At 40.6% G+C, this 24,080-nt stretch overlaps 1 protein-coding gene across 1 annotated transcript in view; it reads right to left on the bottom strand.

The window, feature by feature from the left end:
- The window catches only part of LOC144527041 (catenin delta-2-like), a 162,433-nt gene that overhangs the window by 77,165 nt on the left and 61,188 nt on the right, over positions 1–24,080 (bottom strand). Inside the window, exons 4-5 of the mRNA XM_078264871.1 lie at positions 2,309–2,343; positions 111–236 (exon numbers count right to left, since the gene is read on the bottom strand). Of these exons, the coding sequence (XP_078120997.1) occupies positions 111–236; positions 2,309–2,343 (161 nt within the window). The remainder of the gene's footprint in view (positions 1–110; positions 237–2,308; positions 2,344–24,080) is intronic.

Genomic DNA, 24,080 nt, shown 5'->3' with positions numbered 1-24,080 from the left:
ACCCCGGCCGCTGCAAAGGTCTCAGCCTACATGGGGCGCACGCTCTTACTGGGTGAGCTAGAGGTCACCCCAAAGAAAGATAACCGTCTTAATAATAACATTGGCCTTACTGTCTCCTGTAGAAGTGTCCTGTGAGTCCAAGATGCCTGATTCCTGGAGCGACCGGATGCAAGAGTCCACCAGCTCCAGGCCTGTCGTCAGCTCCTCCTCTATGTCCTTCTGTCCATCTACATGGGCTAAATCAAAATAGGAAGAAAAAAAAAAAACATGAGTTGAAAATAAGACACAGCTTATTCTGCCACTTCCAGATTGTGCCTATAAATCTATTTCAGAATATGTGCCTTGTAAATGCTACATCAATTGAAACGATAAAGATCTTAACCGTTTCAACCTAAATGACACAATTCTTCCCAAAACACATAATAAAAAGTCATAATAACTCAGTGAAATGGGAACACATATCATGCACATACTCTTGGAATCAGCATCTCCGATGCCCACCGGCGATAAAAATCCTAAATCCATTCAGAAATCATAGAAAGTCACTATAGTGTCATAATCATCATGTTTGGATATGTTTTCAGTATCAAAGAATCAAGTGATTCCTCTCTTGAAGCACTGATAAATACCAATATTAACAATTTATACTGGTTTATTTTGGTTTTATTTTGTTATAGTACAAAAAAAAGGAGTGCCCGTCAACAACAATGGACATTGTTAAACAGAACTAAGGCCCAGAATTTCCAATCAACATAGTTATTAAAACCTTGGAACGCTGAGACTTTTATATTTTGTTTTGAAAATCTGTGGACATGCAGGCAAACAATCCAAATAATTTCAAGTTGCTTATAACTTTTAAAAAAAGAGAGGGGAAAACTGTCCCTGATCATGGATAGCACCACTGACATAATAGCATTTCTATGTAGCCTAACTTATTTTGATAATAACAATATCTGGGATGCTAGCTAAGGCTTGGGGTGACAGTGCCGTAAATATGCAAATAGAGAGTGAAAACCAGGCAAAACAGCCAAAGGTTCAAAGAGTTAAAAACCTAACTGATAATCCAGCAACAAATCTTGTGGGATCTAGGTCTATGAGGCGCCGTCCTGTACTTCGATACCAGGCTGTATGTCTGTCAGAGCGAGGCTGATAACATGCCCAGTGTCTTCAAGTTAGAGAGGGCTGCCAAGGAGGATAAAACTTACAAATGAGTCTAAGGAGCAACATTAATCTCTTATGGAGAGAGAGAGAAAGAGAGAGAGAGAGAGAGAGAGAGAGAGAGAGAGAGAGAGAGAGAGAGATGGTAATAGTAGAGGCCTTTTGAGTGGATTTAGAAGGCTGATTTCATTGACTTCAACTGACGCAATTGCAGGCTGATGATGTTGATGCTGTCGGTGAAAGATTTCCTGTGCTGTCTGCAGCATTACGCTGGATTTACTCTCACCCTCAAACACACACAAGCCAAAACTCATTTTTAAACCTGCTTGATCCAGAAGTTATGGGTTTTTAATGATTTGTGAGTGATGACGAGATCAAAAGGTCTAATTGGAGCGAGGGAGGGTTTTTCCTTTTTTCGCGAGTAAATGTAGTCTCTCTGAGGCCGAGTGGTCGGGCTTCAGTGCAACAGATGGACAGCGAAAGCCTTCAGCACTGTATCAAACATTTTGACCACAAACCTTCAGTCACCGCTTTGTTGGCAGAGGTCACCAACCCTGCACTCACACAATCAATCTACTTTCAACACACTTTACAGCTCAACCTGACTAACAAAGAGGTAGAGAGAGACCTAAGTGGCATGCATGGGTGGTGTTTTTAACTAAAAAAGCCTGTCAAAAAGTTGTCAAGCCCAGGGAGGTGCCTTCATTTGGCTTTTTAAATCATTTAAAAAGGACTCTTGAGGACATTGATCCTTCTTTTCTCCTTTATGGAAAGCGCTTCCCGTCTGGCTCTCCAAATAGGTTAAACTAAATACTGAGAATAATTTGCAAATACTGTTTGACCTTTACTCAGCTGTCAGAGGGGGAGAGGTTTGAGAGACAGAGTTTTTTTTTTTTTTTTTTTAGAGCAAGCATTTTTTCCATTACTTTCAGTGCAGAGAGTGAGTTTGATTGAGCATTTGAACTGCTGCAGCCACCATTGTTTTCTTGTACAGGATTACATCAATAGGATTACATCAATATATTGTTATGTGGATTTTTCTTTTTTAACAATGGCTACCAATATAATAAAGCACAGTCAGCAATATGCAATGCTGGAATGCAAACAATAGAGTACCAGACAAAATGTACAATTTGAAAGGAAATATTACCTTGGTTGTTCCAGCGGAATTTCTCTTCTGCTGAGCTGCAAGAGACAAACAACAGAACGCAAACAGGGTTAGAAATATAAAAAATGACATTTTACAATAACTTTTGTTGATGCACTTGCAGGGCAATTTTACACTGTACCAGCATTTCCATTAGCCTCACATGCTAGAAACCTTCTCCTTTTCCAATCAAAATCTGCTTTACAGTGTTATAATAACAGGAATACAGTGGAAAACACTAGTTTTGGAGAGTTTTATATCACTGTATATCATCTGGTGAAAACCTTATATTTCGGTTTGCAGTTTTTTCTTGTCTAACCGTCAGCTGAAGGTTTGGGAAAATTGTTTGGTATAGTGACCTTTATCAAAACCAGTAAGATACACTCCAAAATATATTGTTGTCAAGCTAATAACAAGGCTGCTTTTTTAAAGTTTACATAATACATTAGTGTTATACAATCTACCGCCTCATGTAAGTGCACATAACTCATTTATTAGTTCAACAAAAATCATGACACATAGTTAACACCCATACTCTTTTTTGCTATACAGGCTCTGAGTCACAAAACTCCCCTTTAAAATGGTGGCGTTTAATTTAACCTTGCTTAGGGCAATCATTACATACTACAACTCATTCTTAATTTTCAGTTGATTCTCGCAAATTTGGCATTAAAGGCAAATAAATCCGTCAGACGCCGCCTACCAAGAGCCTGGGTCTGTCCAAGGTTTCTCCCTAAAAGGAAGTTTTTCTTCGCCACTGTCGCACTAAATGCTTGCTCTTGGAGAAATTACTGGAATTGTTGGGTCTTTGTAAATTATAGAGTGTGGTCTAGACCTACTCTATCTGTAAAGTGTCTTGAGATAACTCTTGTTATGATTTGATACTATAAATAAAATTGAAATTGAATAAATCCCAGGTACTTAAACTAATGATCATTTTTAACTTCTGTTGGATAATGTTATCGTTCACCACTTGTTTCTTGCTTTCCATATGCCCGTGCCCCCCAGAATTTATCAGACCTCCTCCACCCCAATACCCCGTCCTTGGACATGGGTCTGCTCACCAACCTGCAGACATTGGGGGATAGAGCCTTAAGTGTGGCAGCAGCCCACCCTTTGGAACTCTCTCCTGGCAGAAATTCATAATGCTGTATCTATAGACACCTTCAAAAACCCTCCTGAAAACCCTCCTGTTCACCAAGGCCCATGGACTCAGTTAATCCTCTTATCCCCGGCCAACATTGCTAACACTATTTTGTGTGTGTGTTTGTTCTTCCTTCATATACGGTATGTAAAGTGCCCTTTAGTCCCTTCGGAGCGCCATCGAAAATTTAAGCTATTAATGCCTTGCCTTTCTACCTCGAACCTGTAGTCGGCAGCCAACTGCAACGATGGCAGAGTCTGAAATAAATGCCAATAAACCAGAGAAAAATGTTCTCCCATGCCAGAATGCTGCGCGGACTAGCCAGACCCTCCTCCGCAGCGCTGTGGAGAAAGGTCTGGCAATGCGAGACTAGCGGGCCTTTGACTGAAACACGCATAAAAAAATCATTGAGTTTCTAAATGTACTTAAAATGCCTTAACTGTCAATAACTGTCAACTGACAGTATAACATTTTTAGATTAAAACACTCATTAACAAACTATACCAGATAATGCCAACTTTTTGGAAGTAAAATCGATTGTGCTACTGTGCAAAATTCTCTTCTTGGATTGCTGCCATTTGCTGCAGTTTTACACTTTGATACACTACTTACTACGTTCCTAAGGTGGGAGATAACAGAGACATCTGATGATCTGTAATGACCTCTACAAAGCTGAGAGTAGCCGGCTTTTACAGTCATGATCGCTCTCATTTAAGGACAGGAATATGAAGCAAGGAAACAGAAGATGTCAAGTGTGTAGTAAGATATAAATCTATGCTGTGGAACAGAACTTTTCACAGCCAAAATTTTTTATATTTAAGAGAAGGGGAAGAAAATGGCATCCTTCCAGTACAACCGCGAGTCGTTCATTGTTAGTCAGGGTGTTTCCTCCAGTTGGAGATTCTCTGACATATGTTCAATAGTGTTTACCGCTATAGATCCACATCTTCCTGATTCTTTCGGCTGCAGGGATTGCACGGTTGTAAGAAACGTGTTACTAAAAATGCTAATAGCCAGTTAACCCTGTCAAGTCTTACTAATATGTTCAATATGAATCCATGTAAGCAAGGTTTAATGCAGCCTTAAATGCTGGTATGCTACAATAAAAACCTGATGCTGTCTGCAGGTTAGATGGCCTATTATTATTATTATTATTATTATCATGTACCAGGTTAACCATCACACCACTTCATCTAAAGAGTTAGATGAGAGAATTGATACAACTCTCATGTCTGTATGCTATATATGAAGCTAGAATCAGCAGGTGGTTAGTTTACTGTAGCTTAAAGACTGGAAGAAGAGGGACATTTTTTCATAAAAAAAAATGTGTGTATATATATATATATATATATATATATATATATATATATATTAAAAAAAAAATATATATATAATTTATAAAAAAACATAACAAACATTGCTGCATGTTTCAAAATAATAAGCATTTTGGTATGAAATCCTCCATATCTGTAACCCAAAGCCTCTATAGCTAAACCTAGCGATGGATGCTATTCACTCCCTGCGGACACAGAACAGATGCTATTAAATCATCCCATTGATTACCTCCATTCTGTGTGTATGTGGTGTGTGACAGATTGCGAGGGGGAGCCAAGCGCTACATGTTAATGGGAACCCTCTATCAGCAAAGCAGACTCCTCATTCATCAGGCATTATTATACCAAACAATACACCCCCACGTACACACACACACACACACACACACACACACACACACACACACACACACACACACACTCACACACACACAAGATACAACACACACACAAGCTATTCAACAGCACACGTTTGCTACACAAAGGAGGCAAATGCATTACACAAAGCAAGGGAGCAGAGAGAGACTTAAACTGGGTGTCTTGGAGGATGGAGTGTGTTTATATCAGACACACACCTTGGATGGGGAAAGATGATGAGGATTATTATCACTAGTCTGGACTCAGACAGCAAGTACTGATAACAAAGGCTGAGTCAATGTTTTCTTAAAGGGCAGGACAAAGTGGTCCTCGCACTCTTTTCCTACATTCGCTGTTGTCAAAATGTTTCCTCAGAACTCTTGAAAATGCTTGAGTAAAGGGGAATGTTTGTTATTTACCAATGCCCAGGACGTGATGTAGGTAAAACTAAATGCAAGCTGAGCGCTCACGTAGAAGCCCCGTTGGAAACTGTGAGGAAAGAGGCCAAGCAGTGTTATCATCAAGTGGTTACATCAACAGGGGCTGGCGCTGGAATATAAAACAGTGCAGAGGGTTTTGGATTTCTGTCTGAGCTGGGGGGAAATATACAAATGTGCTTTCATTATTAGGGAGATCAAAACAGACCAGAACAGACTAGAGAAAACTACATAAGAATGGAGGAGAGGTGAGCAGAATAAAAGAGAATTGGGACATAACACAATATCTTGGATGAGAATAGCCTAAACTAGACTACGTTATAGCATAACTAGCTTCAAGCTAACAGTTGGATTGGATCATGAATCAGAATCAGAATGTGTTCACTGCTTACAAAGAGACAACCGGATTTCTTATTTTCGCCATTCAGCTCTATAAGCTCAGCCTTTTGCTATATATCTATGAGTGCCAAAGCAATTAGTTGATTAATCATTTATGTAAAACATTAATCAACAACAGTTTTGACTTTCAAATAATTGATTAAGTAATTTTTCAAGTGACAAGACTGAGAATCTACAGCCATGGTCTGTAAAGCTGTATTTGTCTTGTTTTGATGCTATGAGCTAAACGTCAGCATGCTAAAGGCCTCACAATGACAATGCTGATGTTTAGCATGTATAATACCATGTTCACATTGTTAGTTTAGGGTGTCAGCATGTAAACATTTGAGAATTGGCATTAAAGACAAAGTACAGCTGATGCTGATGGAAGTATTTGGTCATAAACCAAAGTATGGGATGAATTAAAATGTTGACCTCATAATGGTCTAGAGGAAAAGTCAAAGGATCACCAAAGTTATTCAAATTCATCATGATAGGGACAGGAGTGTGTTTACCAAATTTCATGGCAGTCCAGTCCAGGAGTTGTTGAGTTGTTTCACTGAGAACCACAAATGTCACCCTCATAGTAATGCTGGATGAAAAGTCAGGGCATCAACAATGCCCTTTTCAAACATGCACTGCAACCATTAAATTATCTAGACATTACCCGGAGCAGCTGTATGCAAATGTCCGAATCAGTTGGACCGGACATTAAACAGACTTTACTTCGCCAGCTCCCTAGCACAAAGTCTGTGTAATGCCAATGCCTAACGACGACATTCAACGTCAAGCGACTTGATTGTTTATGACCAAATTAAGAAACTGTGGTGTAATCTGTGTCATGTCCTGTCTCCTGCAAGCTATACCCAAGCACCACCCCCTCGTCTTATCTAGACAGAGTATTTCCAGTCAGTGATAACACCTCTGACATGGACAATCTACTGTTGTGTGCTACATGTGTGAAAGGGCGACTTCCGACAATGTCAGGACCTGATTCGTCGGACATTGTCAGGAGTTCAAATGAGAAAACAGCTCAAGTCCTTAAGATTCATCCTATCTATCATGGGCACCATGGATGTCTTTACAAAATGTCATGGAAATCTATCCAATAGTTGTTGGATTGTTTCACTCAAAACTAGAAATGTCAACCCCCTGGTGTCCTGCTAGAAGAAAGGTCAGGAGATCACCAAAGACAGTGGGATTCATCCTCTAGGGACAATAAATGTTTGTACAGAATTTCATGGAAATCCATCCAACAGTTGTTGAGATTTTTCAATCTGAACCAACTTCTTGTAATGACTGACTCCCCAATATGCAATCTCTCACAATCGTTTGATGCTTTTTCTGTGTTATGTTACTATAGGATGAATATCTTGGGGTTCTCCGAAATGCAGATTTGGACTACCACCTGAGCTGCAGCCTTCCTCTTCCGCTATTCTTTCTCTCCCCCTCCATTCTGCCCACACAAGCAGTCCTCCTCCTCTTCCTGGCCACCAGGTACATCTAATCCAGTGGTTCTCAACCTTTTTTGTGCCAGCGCCCCCCTATCCATTATCCAGGCCCCTAACGCCCCCCATCAAATAATATGTAGTCTAATTGCCCCGAATATTAATCATTACGCCATAATATAGGCCTATTATTGTTGTTACTATTGTTATCAAAAATAATTAAAAAAAATCATATCATTGAATGACCAACAACACATGTATTTGTTTCCCAGGTATCAAAAAAGCCATGTGAATAGAAATTATATATATTTACAGGTTGTTGTTTTTTTAAATGCAACCATTTGACATTCAATTTAAGTAACAGCAGCCAATCAGAACGACTAGATATGCAACATTCAAACTATAATTAGGTATTATCAAAAGGCCTGCTGGAACCTCAGCACCTTTAATGAGATGACTATAATTTGAATGTTCTTTTTTGTTTGTGAAGTGACCTTGGGTGTCATGAAAGGCGCTTTAAATAAAATGTATCATTATTATGTTCTTTTTCCGCCCAGCATCATCATCTTGGATCATGATGGCACCTACATCATGGTGGCAGCTGTCGCCGTGGTCCTGCCCTACGCCCTGCTGTGCACTATTACACCCTGCTACGCACTGCAATGCCCGGCTTCGACTTGCTATGTCCGGCCAACGCCCTGCCACACCCTGTTACGCCCTGCTGTGCTGTACGATACCATGAACTATTAGAACTATTACAATATCTTTATTGTGACTATTATTGCCATTGTTCATCACACCCCCAACCGGCATCGTCAGACACCGCCTACCAAGAGCCTGGGTCTGTCCAAGGTTTCTTCCTAAAAGGGAGTTTTTCCTCGCCACTGTCGCACTTACGCATTCATGATTGCTCTTGGGGGAATCACTGGAATTGTTGGGTCCTTGTGTGGTCTAGATCGACTCTATCTGTAAAATGTCCTGAGATAATTCCTGTTATGATTTGACACTATAAATAAAATTGAATTGAATTGAATTGAATTATTATTATTATTACAAACACTAACAGTAGCCAGTCAGAAACAGCTAGCAATTTAACATTCAAATCTATTTTTCATTCAAATCTAAATCTATAATCGAATTGTTCCAACGGAAAACAAGCTGGCACTTAGGGACTGTTCGTTATTTATTTAAGGGGCCACCGGAGGAGTTTTGGGACCTTTAGCCAAAATAGACATGACCCTCCCCTCGCCAGTAGAAACATTTCTATGACCCTCCAAAACAATTTGGAAAAAATATAGCAGCAATTTATCGATACATTCTGTACTGGTTTGTGCTTGTTAAATATATACAGATTCCCATTGTTTTTTTTACAGCCATGACATACGTGACTAAACCTCTGCATTCCATACCGAACGGTCCCTTATCAAGGGGTAAAAGCAGGATTACACACACACACACACACACACACACACACACACACACACACACACACACACACACACACACACACACACACAAAAGTATTTTGGTGATGACAAACGACTTGAAGAACGACATCCAACTTGAAGAACGACACCTACTGCAGAATGGAAATAAGTTTACAACCTTTGAAAGTTAGCGAGAGCCATTTGTTGATGCTTAGAAGAGTATAGGTTAGAATAGTATAGGTTAGAAGAGTATAGGTTAGAAGAGTATAGGTTAGAATGGTATAGGTTAGAAGAGTATAGGTTAGAAGGGTATAGGTTAGAATAGTATAGGTTAGAAGAGTATAGGTTAGAAGAGTATAGGTTAGAAGAGTATAGGTTAGAATAGTATAGGATAGAATAGTATAGGTTAGAAGAGTATAGGTTAGAATGGTATAGGTTAGAAGGGTATAGGTTAGAATAGTATAGGTTAGAAGAGTATAGGTTAGAATAGTATAGGTTAGAAGAGTATAGGTTAGAATAGTATAGGATAGAATAGTATAGGTTAGAATAGTATAGGTTAGAAGAGTATAGGTTAGAATAGTATAGGTTAGAAGAGTATAGGTTAGAATAGTATAGGTTAGAAGAGTATAGGTTAGAATAGTATAGGTTAGAAGAGTATAGGTTAGAATAGTATAGGTTAGAAGAGTATAGGTTTGCTATCGCCTGTCTTGCGAGTAAATAGCAGAAAAAAACGTTTGGAGAAACGCAACCCCACATCGCGCTGCGTTTTGAGGAGGTGTGAGGATCCTGTAGCCTGCAGTAGGCCTAACAGTTACATCACTGCCTCTATCGCTTCCACAAGAAAGTTTTAAAACACCAAACACAAGCCCTGAACTGCCCGGGAGTTTGTGAAACAGCTAAATGTTTGCCAAACAACAAAGCACAGTCGATATCTTTTCGATCATCTCTTTTCTTTCTCTCTTTCTCCGTAAAATGAAGCTGCCTTCAGGTGCAGTAGGAAACGTTGTGTTCTATAAACGATCTGACGAAAAACTGTTACTGTGAAATATAAAGTCTACTTGTGCTACAGTGGGGGGTTAAAGAACACAACAGGACGTCGCGGCGATTGCTTTTTTGTTTTTTAAATCTGAACGTAGCTTCACATAGTACAGAGCTCATTTAAGATGATGCTCTGACGTCCCGTTTCCATGAAAGCAGCACGGAGCTGCGCCATACAAAGCTGACAGAAGCACAGAAGAGTTATGATACCCGTCTCGTCCAGTCGCAGTGCCGTGAACTGGCAGGTTTTAATGTTGCAGACATCTGTTTTTTAGTAGTTTAAATTATAAACATGTATTGTTATTGTGAATCTTTAGTTTAAACTAGCTTTCAAACCAACGCTCCCCCAAGGGCACCTCAACGACCCCCTTTCCAAAATATTGCTTCCAGTGCCCCCCGTCATCTTCTGAACGCCCCCTGCGGGGCGGTACCGCCCCCGTTGAGAAACACTGATCTAATCAGACCTCAGTATCTGAATGAGCTCATTGACCTCTTGGCCCAGGAAACACAGAGAGTTAGTGTTTTTTCCAGTCGAATCTCTATAGTGCGTCAATAGGATGTGACAGTATAATTAGTGGACCGAGAGAGAACTAATTGACAGCGTGATCAACTCGCCTGCTGCAGGTCACGCCATGGCATGGCACTTCATCACCGCTAATGATATAATGCTGTGTGCATGTGCGTGCGGCTGTAAGTGTGGCTTAGTTTGTGTGTATACAAAACAGCTCATAAACGCACAGGGATCAACACTGTGTTTGAATGTGCAAAGCTAAAAGAAAAGAACACTGCGAGGATTGTAGATGTAATTAATGAATTAAGAAACACTCTCATTGCTATCTACTAGTTATGTACTCATTCACTGCTGCTTTGGATATTCACAAAATCCAAATATGTTACATTATCCTGTATTACATAATCCCAAATTAAAGACAATGTTGCTTACCGCAAAACTCAGCAACAATACTGCACTATCTCAAAATGCCTCCAGCAAGCTTTTTAGGTTGTTTCCCATTGTTTGGATTCTGGTTGGTGCGATTTGTATCGGCAGATTTGAACACAGCAATCATACTCGGAACAAAACAACCGCACCAAAACCCTTTAGAGAAAGTGGTGAGGAGGTAGTGTGGGGAAATGCAGAACAGACTGGACCAATAATCGTAAAACTAAACTATAATTGCCCATAAAGAGATGTATGATTTTTATTCAGCATTATCGCGAAATCATAATTTTCCCTCACAGTCCTAAAGCAAGTGTCCAGAGACCCACTAGTCCACATGGGACGCAGGAGACAAACCATGGTCTCTGATGTTCACCCAACTATCTCCCAAAACTTCTTCCTTATGACTTCTGCACAGTATGCAAACATATTACTAATTTGATTGTGAAAGAAAACAACATTGGTACCTGAGGCAACATTTCCACCAAAACAAAGTAGATCAGCAGTATATAAATGTATTGAGTATATACAGTACATAAATGTGTTAAGGGTCAACACTGAAACTCAAGTAACGAATGATCAAGAACTAAAAGGGCATTCAGAGAGCCCAGACATCTGTCAAGGCCATGCCCTATCTCGCAACATTAACGAAACAGAAAATTCATTTGTCTATCTGCCCTGAGATATGGATCCAAAATGTAATGGGTTCCTCCTTGGCCCATGCTACACCCTTCCACCAAGTTTCATGGAAATCAGGCCAGTAGTTTTTCCGTAATCCTACTGACGAACAGACAAAAACAAACTCCTTGGTGGAGGTAATAAGGTGGCTGTATATTCTTATAAACAACAGAAAAAGACACAAATAGTACACAAGCAGTACAGCCTTTGGAGAACTAAGGCTCCAAATACATCTATTAAGGTAACCTGTAATGGCTAATATAAATACCCCAATATGAGATAATCACCTAAAAGCTTATAATCACAATGTGAAAAAAAAGACATTCAGTTTTGTGGGACTGCCAGAGTTCCTGGAGCTCCACCAAGCAAATGTGTCTAAAATAAAAACCTGAAGCTACTTAACTAGAAATTGGTTCCATTAGGCTGCATGACACATTGGCCTCTGCCATTTTAGGACTATAATACACATCTTTACAACAAGTGGGAATATACATGTCAAGATAAGGGGACAATTTGAGCTATAATTCAAATTACGTAAAAGCTTTCTATTGCAATACTTGAGCCCAGTTATGACAATTTTAGATACAAAGCACCACTTATTAAAGCTGTTACTTTCAGTTGGATCAAAGAACAGATGGGAAGCGTAATGCTCTGTAATATCAAATAATGATCAAATTCTGTTGCACATTCTGACCTGATATTTTCAGCTGCTTTAAAGAGCACATTTTGGCTATTTGGTGCTATTCCTAGAGAAACACAGATAACAGGCTGCTCTCTGACCACCTCATCCAACTGACTGGTCTGCTGCATTAAGGGACAGATGGAAAGAAAACGAGAGAAGAGGGAGAGACGGAGAGATGGAATGTGATACACACACAGAGAGAGGGAGAACAATAGAGATACATAGAGAGGTAGAAAATGAAAGTGGGAATATAATACAGAGAGAGAGGGATAACACGAAAGAAAGAAAGGGGGAAACACAGATGAGGAGAGTCAGAATATGACACGGAGAGGGAGTGCTCGGCTAAATCCAATGAAGGGGGCTTAAAAGAGCGAATGCCAGAGATAGCAAAGAAAATCCTGTCATTTTATCTACCCAATAAACACATTTTGAAACCAGTCCATATAATCCATCTATTTCCATGCCCTGCATATTATCTGTTATCTGTTTTGACCACAATAGCCAGCCCTCTTGTAGACAGAGCTGTTAGATAATAGAGCCACCCATAAAGGGCAAAAAAAAGAAAGAAAGGAAAGCAAAGGCCTTTTTAGCTCTTGGAAACCATGAAACAATAATGCAGCTTGTGTCAAAGTTAATTCATACTCACAACCTAAAGCCACAGTGTTGTTGTTAATTTACTCAGGAGCATTTTACAGAATTTATATTAAAAAAACAACTCAAACCCAAACAAAGTGCAGATCTTATTGTATGCATACATTTCATCAATTATGGGTCAACCTTTTGCTGCTTTATTCACATCACACGCTATTTGATTCAAACTCTGATCACAACTACCAACGCTGCGTTTTGGAAAGCTTATAGTCATCTAAATAAAGTCTAAATTAGCATTAAATTGTGTCACATCAAAGTGTTTCTTTACCATTCAAAGTAGACATGCTTTATTCTCGAAAGCCTCATCGATATTCATTCTCTTCAGTTCTTTGACCATCAATCACTGCTGCTTGGCACCATGCGTTTTGGGAGTGATGCCTTCTCTTTCTGCTGTCTTTCTGACAGCACTGATACTAAAATTCATTTGTCATACCAAATGAGGTAGACGGTTGGGTTATTGTGATGCTGTGCATTTCAGATAGATACAGGGTGAGGAATAAAGGAAAAAACTGAATACATAACACAAGCATATGATGCTCACTGAATTGTATGATGAATATGAAAATGATGTAAATCATATTCTATGACTTTCACAGTCACCTATGGAAGATATTTGGTCAAAGAGCTCAGAGTCAGTGAGATGGAGGGTTCAGGCTGTTTTAAATGTGCTTTTGAAATGTTGCCATCTGATGTAGTTTTTAACTTAAGCCTTTGTTAGGTGGTACCGGACAGGTTGACGTTATCTATTGTTTCTTCTTCAAAAAGGTATTTGGGACAGTATTAGAGGCAGAAGTACACAACAAGCTAGTCTCGCTTTGCCAGACCCTCTGCGTCCGCTGAAGGAGGCTCTGGTTTAATGGCATTTCTTTAAACCAATCAGAATCGTCATGGCCGGCGCTAAACTCCGCACGGAGCTGCTGCAAAATAGTTGTGCGAGAGAAAACTCAGATTGGACAGATAGTAGCTAGCTAGCTAGCTGTCTCAATTTACCATGCAGAAATCTGAGGAGCAGTCAACAACTAAAATTCCAACACAAAGAAAGCGGAAGGAAACGGAAAATACATGCATCCGGTGGAATTTCCTGTGGCACCGGAGCAATCCTGGAAGTGGAATGTCAAGGATATAGACTAAGAACAAGCTGATACCTTGTCTTTGAGCTGAACGTGTTAGCAAACACTCTATTTATTACTTCTCATTATATTGATTTAATACATTCCTGTTTACATTCTGTTTACATTTAGTTTAAATGCATTTGCAGCACTGTCTACACAAATGTATATGACTTTATTTACATATTATTCACGTTTATATTTTATACCTAGATTTAATCTTGCACTAGTTTATGTCTTAGATTCAGATTTTCTTTTTTATAGATATTTAATGAGCATTGTTAGAGGGTGTCTGAGGCCGCAGAACGTTTTTCATTGCCAACAACTTCTTCTCTGTAATTGTTGCGCACATGATAAGAATAAAGAACTTGAACTTGAACATTTAGCAGACACAGGGCACATACAAAGGCGTGCTTCTGACCACCTGAGCTCACCTGATATTCGCTCACACTCACAAGAAGTCGTTTTCCTGCAGAGAGTAGGGTCTAAATATCACAACTTATTCTTTCCTACAATAGGAGTGACAGCAGTGTGCCTGTCAGTATAGCTCCAGGAAAAATGCAACACAAGACAGGCAGTATCGCAAGCTGAAATGACTTCAAAGAGACCCATAATTCACAGGCTGATCCCAGTGGGAGCAGGAACTATAGCAAATGGCTTGGCTGTAAGCCACACAAGTAATAAGTCATACAGTTGATATTCGCTAGCTTCAAGTGCTCTCAAATGAAAGTAACCTGTGTCCAGTTCTCCATCCTATAAAAATGCACGCAAGATCTTTGATAATTGATCCTGCATTAATTAAATAGTGGGTTTTGTAGTCCATTCTTTCTCAGTCAAGTTGAACTAATTAAGCATTCAGAACAATTATTTGATTATCATCCCTCTCTTCTTGACAAAACTGGAGATTTCAGACAGTGAGTGAGTTACTGCTGCCATAGTCTCGCATTGCCAGACCCTCCTCCACAGCGCTGTGGAGGAGGGCTAATCCACATAGCATTGCGGGATGGGAGAAAAACGTGCTCTGGTTTATTGGCATTTCTTTAAACCAATCACAATCATCTTGGGTGGCGTTTAGCGCCAGATGGAGCAACGGCGCCTCTGCAAAATAGCCTCGGGAAGGTGCTTGTTTTGGTGGAACATGTGTACGTTCAAAGGTTAATTTAGTCATGCAACAAAAAAAAATTCAGATTGGATAGATAGTCTAGCTAGCTTTCTGGATTTACCCTGCAGAGATCTGAGGAGCAGTTAACCGTAGTCCTCATGAATCCACCGGAGTTTAAAATGCCAACCAAAGAAAGTGGAAGGTGACAGACATTCGGCCGAAATGAGGGACATCCGGCAGAATTTCCAGCGGCACCTCCCGGAATAGAAACGTCGTCGATATAGACTAGGCTACTGCTGCCACCACAGAGACCAAGCCGAGGAAAAAAAATACAGGAGATAATTTTACTGGGATCTGAGTATCCTGAATAATACACCTCCTCACCAGCAGTTAACACATGTATGAACTCAAACAATGATCTTGGAGCAATAGTCGCTTCAAAGTTTCATTATCTGGTCTTTGACAATAAAAACAGTTATAATATTAGTTAGGTAAAGTTGCCTTATGAATTCACTTTTTTTGAGTTTGTAAATGATACATACAGTCACTTGCCCAGTCGCAGTCTATAGTGTCTTTGCCTTTCTGCCTTTTTTTCTCCCCCTTTTTATATCGGACACCAATGTTGCTGGGCAGCAGATGCAAGCAGCTCTAGAACGAGTAAAACAATTCAGCAATAACCTGTTACAGCGCAGGGAGCTGGTAGTCAGTGTCTTCATATGAGAGTGCTGCCTTGGAGACGTAAATTAGTCCATATGGAGCATGTGATATTAAAGTTGAACCTTGAACAGCAGTTGGAAGCTTGATACAATACAGGACCAGTGAGAGTTACAAGACAACATGAAACATTTCACATTGTAGATTCTGAGAGAATACAGATAAACACACGGTATAGAGGAAGATACTGTACAAGCCTAGTCCAGGGATGCTGATATTATTGAAATGACAGACCTTTAGCCAGCCATGGGAAAAAGCCTAGGCACATCCCAGAACGGCTTTTGTGGACCTTTAATTACACTCTGAGCTGGAAGATGGAGGACCCCAGTGTGCTTCGTAACTGTGCTTTATCTTGCCCGGTCACCTGAGTCGTACCTAATTGCGCATTATGTTGGAACAATAGCTAACTGTTGCTGCTTTGTCCAGGTAATATCTCACTCGGCTGTATCTCATATCTCACGAGAGAAGTGAGAATTCAATGGGTTGAAAATGTCAACAGCCTCGGGAGACTGTTGAACATTGCTACCCGGAGAAGGGCCATGTAGTGCATAATGCATGACTGGATGGCGTAATGAGATGGTAGGAAATTCTTCAATCCAAGGATTAAGTCTGTGCAAGTCGGACTTGGCCCTGTTGAGAAGTCCTTAAACAAGAGACTGCACTGAATCCCAAGGCTGCTGTAGCTGACCCTAACCTCTGACCTCTCTGTAGAAGCAAAAGCAAATGGAAACTTTCACAGCAGTGTTGTGTTGTCATTAGACCCGACGACAAAGTGAATTCAGCTTGCTCTTGAGGCTGTCCTCGCCAGAAAAATGACTGCACTGGTCCTTTGGTCCAACCTTTAAAATGACCTGTACTTACAATGTCTTGTCAAGGATCTCTTGTGGCCATATGAAACCATTGTCTCTCAGCATCGAAGGCACATAGTGTGACATTTTTACAGCACCACCTTAGGGAGGTGGTTTGGATGGATGGATGGGTGTACAAATCTTTGACATTCCACTGTTTACATCCCGTCTCCCACTAAAGGTTGACATTGGTTTCTTTTTTAACAATGACCACACTCTTTCCTTAACTTTAACCAAGTTTAAGTTGTCTGAACTTAAACATACATTAAAAGCACCCTGTTGAGTTTTTGTGTAAACAATAAAAAAATATATATATTTACATTAACTGTTTCGTACAAATATCATTGAGTCCAATAACATGTTGAATGCATATCAAAGTGGATGTGTACAATAGTTCAATTCTTGCATTGTGTACACCCATGAGTTTGCTAGCTGGCAGTTGTTCTTCACTGCCTTTGTTGGTGCATTTCTACATTTCTTGGCACGTTAGGGCTTTACCCAATTCAGAAAAACTGATTTTGGCTGTTCAATACAAATATTTGACTACTGTTTTTTAAATGCGATCAAACATCGCTTTATTGAACTGCCAGATTTTTTGACGGGTTTTTTTTGGTGAGAGCGACGTTCACGTAATATAGTAAACAAGCCAAGATAGCCCGCCAAGCTAATGCGTGCTAACGACAGATCGGAACCGCAATCTCGCACACTGACTGACAAAAACGACTGCTTTATTTGAAGAATCTCAGTCGACTGAGGGGTCTCAGACTGTTAATTAGAATCTCTGACTTTCAGGGGGCAGCCCTACAAGCAGTGGCGATTCTACATTGAATTACACCCTGGTCGATAACTTTGTGCCAAAAATATATACAATCAGATATATAAAACTGTAACAAGAGCAGAGAGCAACAATAATATAAAATATTAAGAATAATATACAAATAAAATATAGAATAAATATTCTAAATAGCACAAATCCTTCATCACACAAATGTGAAAACACACTAAAGAGAATCTAATTATTACACTACAGCACTAAGAACAGGTTTATCTGGTTTGAGGTTGAAGTAAAAACACACATGTTAAAAAAAATTATGATATACACTAGAATATATAATGTATACAAAAGTCTGAATAAAAACTATGTATTTTTGTTCTCGCTTAAAATTGTAGGCAGGCTACTTAATAGGCCAAACCTCCGGGACCTCTTAACCTGGGACCCTTGCTGTCATCAGGTCAGCTGCTAGCTGCTGTCATCCTCGTTTTTCCTGCCGCCACGGCATCACTATTTTATGAACGAAACATGTCGGAGACACGTAGAAGTGTTGATACAGACTCCTCTGTATCAAAAAAGAAAGTAAGGCTCTATCTCGAGAGTTACCTCAACTTCGGTTTTATTGAAGGACAGGACAAGTTTCGGTCAGCTTTTTCTTATACATAAGTAGGGGGGGGCGCCAAGGAAAAAAGGCTGGGAACCACTGACCCAGAGGTTAACTGTCCCCCGCGCCCCCCTCCCCTTTCCCCTTCTCACACAGCTTCTGTGCACGTCACCTTCTCAGCAAGCAAGGGCGCCTGCAGCTGCAGGGGGCGCCAATTTGCCAATTCCTCACACATTGAAATGATAGATAATAGAAAACCGCTTCGCAGCCCAGAGGATTTTTTTTTTTTAAGTGCTTGTGCCGCCCCCCATGTGTCATGACAAAATGCCGCCCCGGGCAGCTGCCCGCTTTGCCCTTGCCAAAAACTACTACTGCCTACACTTTACCACCACCAAGTACGGATCAGTGTGTTCTTGTGCATTCATGTGCATCCTCGTGTGATATTAAACAAAATAGGGAAACACTTTACTAATGGTAACAATGTATCAAAAGACAATGTGAAAACAATTTGACAATGTGAAAGGGGTTAGAACCTGAATCTGCAGCTTTATAGTGAGTTTCAGATCACTATTTAGTGGCCCACAGCTTTAATGCTTTGCTTTACCGTGCATAGGTCATTTTTGTACAGATGATATGCATTTAAGAAGGCACTGACAAACAATATCATCTTGGCAATAAGGGTGTCAGATCAAAAAACAGTCATATCAGTCGTTTAGGAAGGAAATAACAAACCTATTTCATCATTTAGGCTGGAAGACAGGCAGGCAAAAACTAAAAAAATAAGATATTTTCTAAGTTTGTTTCAGCAGAGAGGATGAAGGTCCTGGTGAGAGTTGATATTCAGACAAGAGGGGAACACATATGGGGTGAGATGTGACGCCTGCACTTGACGTTTGTGTGTGTTAGCACCAATGTCACGAGCCAGATTTCTTGCACATGATGAGCTTATCTGCTAGAGCAGTGATCTTCAACAGGGGGTCCGGGCCCCTAGGGGCTCCTCAGAGTTACTGCAGGGGGGCCTCCAAATTATTGTTAATTTTCGAAGGTTTTTTCAAAAATTAAAAAGTTTTAACATGAATCTAACATAATTAGCACACATATATCCCCACTGTTTACTGGCCTATAGGTAAGGTAGTCACTAAGGTAGCCATCCAAGTACACAGTTCATCTTAAGGGTTCACGTTGCCACATGCATGTTTAACATTAAAACAACAATTAGTAGGCTATTTTAATAGTATTTTAATAGCTTAGTAAGGTATAAAGGCTTAAGGCCGCCCTACACTTTATTGTAGGACCTTGTCTTACAATAATTTACAATAAACATTGTATTGCATTTTGTTTTGTTTTCTTTCTTTCTTTTTTTATTCTTTTTTGTTATGGCTTTCATTGTCTTTTCTGCACTTTTGTTTTTTATATTGCACTCTAATAATGGCCGGTTTATTAGGCAACTTTTTTTTATACAATATACGTAGTAGGGTAGTTTATATCCTCGACATTCCACTTCGATTGCTCCGGTGCTGCAGGAAATTCCGCCGGATGCATGTCTTTCTGCCGATGTCCATTACCTTCCTCTTTCTTTGTGTTGGCGTTCTAAACTCCGGTGGATTTATGAGGACTATGGTTAACTGCTCCTCAGATCTCTGCCGGGTAAATCCAGACAGCTAGCTAGACTATCTGTCCAATCTGAGTTTTCTGTTACATGACAAAAACTACTTTTGAACGTGCACATGTTCCACCAAAACAAGTTCCTTCCAGAGGCTATTCTGCAGAGGCACCGTGGCTCCATCCGTAGCTTAGCGCCACCCAAGACGATTGTGATTGGTTTAAAGAAATGCCACTAAACCAGAGCACGTTATTCTCCCATCCAGCATTGCTGTGTGGACTAGCCAGGCCTTCCTCTGCAGCGCTGTGGAGGAAGGTCTGGCAAAGCGGGACTAGTAGTAGGGGGTCCTAGCTCCGTCTCTCTTTCAGTTAAGGGGTCCTTGGCTTAAAAAATGTTGAAGACCCGTGTGCTAGAGAACATAGACCATTACTAAGGTATGAGAGAAAAAAACAATTCAACGTTGTGTACTTGCACATGCAAATAGTATAATGCTGGTTGCCAGCAGTGCTGTAGCAGATTCCAATCACCAAAGAAAGTAACACCAACTGAATGCAGAGCTCCGTGTCTGGCAGCGACCGATAATATTTTTTTGTAAAATTCTGTTCCTTCTTAATAAAAAAGCTCAGCGTGAGCTGCCAAACTGGAGCTAGGACAGTGAAGGTGAAGGGAGATATCAGTCTCGTCTGGGTCTGATGTACAGGAACTCAGCCGAGGTGGAGTAGAGCTTCATTTTCCTCCCCTCTGCCATCTAGACAGAGAGAAACACGAGACCCTTTGAAGCGAGTGATTAAAGCGCAGCAGGACGAGGCGCAGCTCGCCATTTCTGTTACCCCGTCCACATGCTCTAAACAAATGGTTAGAGAGAGAGAGAGAGGCAGACGGAGAGAGGGAGAGAGAGAAGCAGAAGTCTCCTGTGACCCACTAAATTAGTCAGATTGACTTCCTAGACTGCCAGTGTGGGAGGCGGCCATTTTGACTCAGGGCCAGAAGTTAAATGAAAAGCGAGGGGGAAGACATGTTGGTTCTCTGTGTGAGACCAGCCTGTCTTTCCAAAACTACCCAGAGACAGAAAACATGTCTAGAGGTATCTGTATACGTGTCTCTCTCTGCAGATACATAATCCATGTGTCATAACTCTCAACAAAGCTACCGATCATGTGGATGGAAATCTTTCTTGACAAACATGATGTCAAAAATGATTGGCTGTGATAGAGCTCTCTTATGGTGCTGTAAAGGCAAACAACATTATTTTTTTTAAATGAGCCTTTTGCATGACAACAAAGAGTCTGAGAGAGCAGCGCTTCAAGACTTCACAGAGTGGCATGATGATCAGTTGACTGTTTCAGCCGAGCACCATACAAACAAAAGCTGATTTGTGCTGACTTCAGTATGCCAGCACTATCCACATCTCATCCCCCCCCTTTTTCCAGGTATTGAGGCCAAAATATAAAGCATGTCAAGAGTTATAAATATGTGTTACTGTCAATAGACAACACCTCCCTTTGGGATAACTGCTAAGAGGCCATTAAAAAGACAGCAGTGCTTGAGGTGAATTTAGGTTTTGTCTATTAGTGGACAGAGTGCTTTAACTCTGTTACAAATCATTCATATACCATGCTGACATACTCTAATCTGCTGGTTTTAGGAGCAAAACAAGGCTTCATCAAGGAAGGAAAATGCTTCCCAAGCTGATGCAATGAAGCACAATTCCAATAGGTAATGTGTCCCCAATGCTGCTGCCTGGACATGTTCTCCTCTAAACCTGGTACGTGACACAGCCCTGGTGCCAAAGCACTGTGTTTAGCCCAACTGTTAGGGCTGTAGTAGCAGCAGTGTGCTGTGTTTCTTCTCTCTCTTCAGATCGACAAGCCAAAGCCGTCATCTACTCTCTAGCTAGCTAGATGTCAAATCAATTAGCTGGCTTTGGACTTGGCCTGTTGCACACACCTACTGTACACACATACACACACTTTCAGAAGCCGTGTGCCAGGTCTCCTTATCAGCATCGATCGGGTCCAGCCAAGCCACTTTACTGGATGGCAGACTTCCAGAGCTAAACCAAGGAAAACATCAGTTTAAAGCCAAAATGGCCATCGATGTGTTCTCAGTCTCCTTTGTGCTGCTGCAGCGGTCTCCCAGGTGGGTGCTCGGCTTTGAAGCTGTCAGGATTGCATTTAAGGAATTAACAATTAATCTCATAGTTTATCTCATAGTGTGGTGTATGCTTTTCTCATTCCCTTCCCGTCCTCCAAATGTGTGACCGAGGCAGTTTGAATTGGCAAGAGTCACCTAATGAACAATTTTGTTCTTGCAAGTTTTGAGTCAAAACATTCAAGCAGTCTGTGAGGCTGCTGGAGTACAGGTGTGTGATCACACAATGCATGAATTGATCAAACTAAGAGCACGTCAGTCAAATCAGATCAGTCAAAAAAATAATACAGATTTGACAGCTTTTGATTTCATTGAGGATAAAGCTGCTCTCCTTTGCAGTTCAAATAGCAATAACATGTAACTGAAAAAGTATTAAGGGACCTGTCAGATGTATGATTTACTACAAATTAGGGATGCTCCTAAAGACTACCTGACGTTTAAACAGAGGTTTACACTTCTAAAAGTAAGAATACACTCAGAAAACGGTCAAAATTGAGCATATCAGCAATTTATGAGGATAAACATTGTGTGAAAAAAACTATACTATAAGAGCGATTTAAATCGTTAAACTGTTAATCACACTTTTCAATAACCAAATTGTATTTTAAATGGCACTGAATTCAATATCTCCACTCTGTGTCTGCTCCAGGCGACTGGTTGCTTACCATTAGTATCTTAGCATTCTAGCATCAAGCTAGCCCACTTCGTTGATTCGCACGCTAGGTCAGTAGCTTTAGTCTGTAGCATAAGTGCTAGCTGGCTAGCTAGTAAGCTAGTTTTAGTGTTGAGTTATAGCTGCTGGCTAATCCAGTGGAACAAAAGAGAACCAGACAGACTGCTGAACCCAGTCGCTATTTGGAAAAAAGGAGGTGTTAGCAGGCCTGGACCGGGAGAAGGCGATTGGGCGGATGTGAGTCAGGAGAGGCTGATGAGTTCAGATCAGAGCGGAGAGCCGCTGCTGCAGGAGGAGTCTGATCCCGGACCGAGGACCGGTGGGAAGGCCGAGCTCAGCTAGGGAGCGAGCGATGGCAATAATAATTTAGCGTGGTGCCGACTAGCGAGGGTAGCGATGTTTATCTACAAATGACACCAATGGGATCAGGCAGAACTACTCACTGGTGATTAAAGGATTTATTTGTGTTGCTCTATTTTAATTAATCCATTCCTGTTGGTAGCAGCCATACCCAACTGGACAAAAATTGTCAACAATTATAAAAAGAGGCTTAGGACCTGTCTGATTAATCAAACTTAACTGTCTGTATTGATCTGAGCTATTTTTTTTGGCCGTTCTGTCTCTCATAACCACTCACACATACAAACATAAGTCCACATATACTCATTTTATCTATATTCTTGTAATTTATTTTATGCCTTTGTTGTTTACGTAGCCAACCATATGCTTTTTCTTTTTTAATGCAGTGCTTACTTACAACTTGATTAGTGTGCGTAAGATTCCTCTGTTACCTTTACTCTATATTGTGCACAATAGACTACATATTACCATTGCAACCTAAGCCATGCAGAGTTATTGTTCTGTGGGACCTTGAGGTTGTTTGCATTATTCACATGATTTCTTTGATTCTATTTATTTAAGCAGAAATGTTACTTTCATCTTGGTGTGTCTCTTCTGAGGACTACACTACTGTAAGTGGATTTTTAACCATTTATTGATGCACAGTGCATCACATTTAAACTGGGAAAAGAATGATTCCAAAATCAGGTCACTAACTACAAGTTTAATCAACACCTCTCTTCATGAGAACACAAGCAAAATAAAGAAAACATTTTTGCATTAGGAATAATTTCTTATTAGAAATCAGTCCCTCCAGGATTTTGCGATGTCGCGATCGCGCCAATTCACACAAATTCAACCAATCACCGCAAATTTGGTGCAACTCGCAATTTTGACCAATCACCGCATCTTATCCGCACATTTGACCAATAACCTGAAGTTTCCCGCGACTTCAACAAATCACAGCAGTCCCACGTGCACTCTGAGAGCCAATGACCAATCGGGAGTGAGAACGGGTTGATCATTTCCTTGTTTTTGATATGAAGACGAGACGTGTGTGTGACTCATTTACCAACAAAACGTACAGCGAAAGACCGTGCAAAACATTTCAGACCGTCCGATACATTTTAACATCAATGTAGACTTTAACGATTTAAAAGTCGCTGAACTTGCTGCCGTTTCCATCCTGGTTGTCGGCTCTCTGCAGCGGGTGGGGCTACTGCTCCGTTCCCCCCCGCGACTGACGCTTGCACACACACACAAACACACACACAGACACACACACAAACAATACACACACGGTGGATGCAGGAGAAAAAGGAGATGAGATGACACGATGACCTAAATTG

This window comes from Sander vitreus, chromosome 12 (assembly GCF_031162955.1).
Source record: "Sander vitreus isolate 19-12246 chromosome 12, sanVit1, whole genome shotgun sequence".
In the NCBI taxonomy this organism is placed as follows: Eukaryota; Metazoa; Chordata; class Actinopteri; order Perciformes; family Percidae; genus Sander; species Sander vitreus.
Note: the sequence above shows the minus strand (reverse complement) of the source record. Positions and strands in the feature narration are given on the sequence as shown.